At 38.3% G+C, this 3,990-nt stretch overlaps 1 protein-coding gene across 2 annotated transcripts in view; it reads left to right on the plus strand.

Annotated features, from left to right (window-relative positions):
• The window catches only part of LOC106881163 (glucosidase 2 subunit beta), a 44,594-nt gene that overhangs the window by 18,210 nt on the left and 22,394 nt on the right, over positions 1-3,990 (plus strand). For both annotated transcript variants that reach the window (XM_014931452.2, XM_014931454.2), the window contains exon 10: positions 137-412. In XM_014931452.2, the coding sequence (XP_014786938.1) occupies positions 137-412 (276 nt within the window). The remainder of the gene's footprint in view (positions 1-136; positions 413-3,990) is intronic.

Below are 3,990 nucleotides of genomic sequence, written 5' to 3' on the forward strand. Positions count from 1 at the left end.
TTTTTTTTTTTTTTTTTTTTTTAAGATTGTAGATCTGAGGAAGTTTGGCTGCTATTTTTAGCAGGTGAAGTGCTCATGTAGAAGTTCTTCCCTTTGTCGGCTTCAGTTACAGTTTTTTTTTTTTATGCCTGTCTAGGAATACATGGAAGAAGCCACTGAGGCAAGTTATGACCACTTCATTGAGAAAATGTGGCCCAACATCAAAGAGATTTATCGTAAACCCAAGAAACTCGAGGACGAGGTGAGCCAGCAAGAAGAGGAGACGACGACATCCCCACCTGTTCAAGTAACCCCATCACCACCTTTAGAACCCCCTCAAGATGATGACGATGGTGCTGATGAAGATAGTGATGAGGATGCTGATGAGGATGATGAAACAACGCCAGAAGAAGGTGTTGATGGACACGTTCAGGTAAGCTTTCTGCACTAGCACCATTCCCCCCTCCCATGTAAGATATGCGCATAAATTATGCAACAAGTGCACACAAATTGCCATACACTTGCATACCAATGAAAATACTCCTAAAAAAAAACCGATTAAATAAAAAAAAAAAACTTGTTCATTTTTTTTACTTATTTTTTTATTGGGTTGTGACCAAACTGGTGCACTACCTTTTTATGGTTATGTTAATTACATTCACCTTAATATTTACTTTACAGAGTTCAGAAAAAATGGAATACAAAGCAAACCAGGGTGGGATTTGAATTCAGAATAGAAATGCAGATATATATACACAAGAAAATACATCATCATTTAACGTCCATTGTCCATGCTAGCATGGGATGTTTGCGGGTCTCCTAGAACATTCATCAATATTGACACTTTTCGGCCATCTTGGAAACTTCTGAAACACTCGTACGCTTGTGTGTGACTCTTAAACTCCCCTCCACACCCTTTCTGCAACTTTGCATTGGCCTCTGAGCAGGTACTGCCATGACAACTTTCTCTGTCATGGTCAATGCGACGATCACATGCTACACACTTTCCTTCCAAGCACTGCCATAAACAGCAGAAGTGAACTAGAACAATAAAACTTAATGTGCATGCACAGCAGAGTTCAAGGTCAATCTTTGCCACGCAGCTTCACTCTGCGAGGTTTAGCTTCGTTACTATGGCAACAGTCTGGATACATTTTGATCATACCTTGTATATGTAATCTTTTTACTTGTTTGTCATTTGACTGTGACCATGCTGGGGCACTGCCTTGAAGGGTTTTGGTCTCTTTTGCTGAACCACTAAATTATAGGAGTATAAACACACCAACACCAGTTGTCAAGGGATCATGGGTAGGGGAGTGACACACACACACACACACACACACACACACACACATTTACGACAGGCTTCTTTCAGTTTCTGTCTACCAAATCCACTCACAAGACTTTGGTCAACCTGAGGCTATAGTAAGACGCTTGTCCAAGGTGCCATGCAGTGGGACTGAACCCTGAACCATGTGGTTGGGAAGTAAGTCATTGGATTGCAGCCATGCTGGGACACTGCATTGAAGGAGTTAGTTGAAGAAATCGGCCCTAGTATTTTTTTCTTTTTCTTAGATCTGCTACTAATTCTGCCAGTTTCTTTTGCTGGACTGCTAAATTACAGAGGAGTAATCAAACCAACACCAGTTGCCAAGTGGTGCCAAGAACAGAAGCACTCCAAAACAAATATTGGAGATTGATGCAGTTCTCTGATCTGTCAGATTATCAAACCATCTGAACCAATGCCAGCATGGAATTGGATGCTAAATGATGGTGATGAATTTAGCTGTCTACCTTTATGTTCAGAATTCAAATCCCATAAGGAACCATGTTACCTGTCTTGCTTTTTGTGGTTGATAAAACATGTGCCAGTTTTGTACTGGGGTTCATCAAATTAAACATTCTTATTTTCTATATTTCAGGCTTTGCATCTACATAAACTAATAATTAGAAAGCATGCTGCATGGGAGATCCCTTTCTCTCTGTCTCTCTCTGTCTCTGTCTCTCTCTGTCTCTGTCTCTCTCTCTCTCTCTCTGTCTCTGGTTGCTTCCTTTTTTTTCTTTCTTGGCAATAACAGGTGACAAAAGGTTGCTGGATTTCATTATTCATTTTGGCATTGTTGCTCACTATTAAAAAAAAAATCTATCTTTGGTGTGGAGTTTTTTTTTAAGTACCTTAATTAATGTTAATTAATGTTTCAGCACGTTGTCCTTTTGACAAAAGAAAATAAATTGTAAAAATTAATATTTTATAAATTTAAAATTTTTATAATTTATAGAAAGGACATAAGCATAAAAATGGCTAATTAACTTCTTCCATCTCTTTGCATACATTCAGCAAAAATGTTGTTAACTCTCAATCATAAAAGGGTTAATTTTCCATCACTTTGAGACCAATTAACTTAATTACATTCATAAGGGGTTAATTTTCCATTACTTTGAGATCAATTAACTTAATTACAAGTGAATATGGGTGAGAGATGAATAAGTCATATAATTTTTTTTTTCTCAACCCCAAAACTACATCTTTATCACAAATCTATAATAAAATTGACCAAGGTTGATTTTATTATAGATGGAGGAGTCATACTTTCAACATATTATTAGAATGGGTCTTCAAACTTCATTTACAAACATTATTATTGTCACTGCTTTACTGCAAAGCCCTTATGTTGGGTGTTGTATGGATGAGTCATATAAATAATCTCACCTCCCAAGCTAGTGTGCCAGGCAAAATGCTTAGTGACATTCTATCTGTATCTACGTTCTGAGTTCAAATTCCACCAAGGTCAACTTTGCCTTTCCTTTCAGGGTCGATAAAATAAGTACCAGTTGAACACTGGGGTGGGGTGCGGGGTCGATGTAATCGACTTATCCCCTCCCATAAACTTGCTGGCCTTGTGCCACAAATTGAAATCATTATTACTGTTCTGCTACGAACCCGAGGCTTACAGATGAACAAGTTAGATAAATAATTTCAACTTCTAAGTTATATTATTATTATTATTATTATTATTATTATAGTGGCATTTTGTCTACCTTTATGTTCTGAGTTCAAATTCCTGCAAGGCCAACTTTGCCTTTCATCCATTTGGAATTGATAAAATAAGTACCAGTTGAATACTGGTATGCATGGGTGACTACTGTTCTTCCATAAACAACTTTGCCCAGACTTGTGCCTTGGAGGGTAACTTTCTAGGTGCATTCCCATGGTCATTCATGACTGTTTTTGGCAAACCTGAGCGGGGGTATCTTTTTCTTATCAGCCCCTGTTCTTGCCTTGAGCTACTTTAAGTGTGAACTGGGTGGGACTGGTTAGTTTTGGTGTTAGCTAAGTTGACCAGTCAAGCAGTGTACCAAGCCAAGTGGCTACAAGTTGAACACTTGTTGCAAGTTTTGAACTTATGACCATGCAGTAAGTAGACTCAACACATTTGTCCACACAGGCACTGTAGTCAGTATTGTCCACACAACCATTGTGTGTAATACATGTCATTAGTACATTGGTGTACACAGTTGCTGTGGTCAGTATATTCATTCCAACAACTACCATGTTCAATAATTAATTCCCTGTTTTCCTTATTCAAAAAGACAGTGTCTTTGTGTGATTTGAGAGAAATTTGGCTGCTATTTCTAACAGCTGGAGTGACCACATTGAGGTTCCTTCATTTGCCCCACATTTTTTGAGCTTACATTGCCTTTATTGTTTAAAATAGGGAGGGGTTGTTGATATTCTGTCTAAAACTATGGAGACCATACAGTTTAAACAACGATATGGTCTCTGTATGGCTTTCTGTAGATATAGATTCTTTTGTGACAAAGAATTGGGTCAAGAGGTTAGTTTGTTTTTCTTTACAGCTGGATGTATCTTTTAACACTCAACTAGTTTCACTGCATATCAATGCTCAACTCTGTCTTTTAATGCTTAGCTCAACCCCCTAACACTCGGTTTGACCCCCTAACACTCGGTTTGACCCCCTAACACTCGGTTTGACCCCCTAACACTCGGTT

This window comes from Octopus bimaculoides, chromosome 23, assembly GCF_001194135.2.
Source record: "Octopus bimaculoides isolate UCB-OBI-ISO-001 chromosome 23, ASM119413v2, whole genome shotgun sequence".
NCBI classification, from domain to species: domain Eukaryota; kingdom Metazoa; phylum Mollusca; class Cephalopoda; order Octopoda; family Octopodidae; genus Octopus; species Octopus bimaculoides.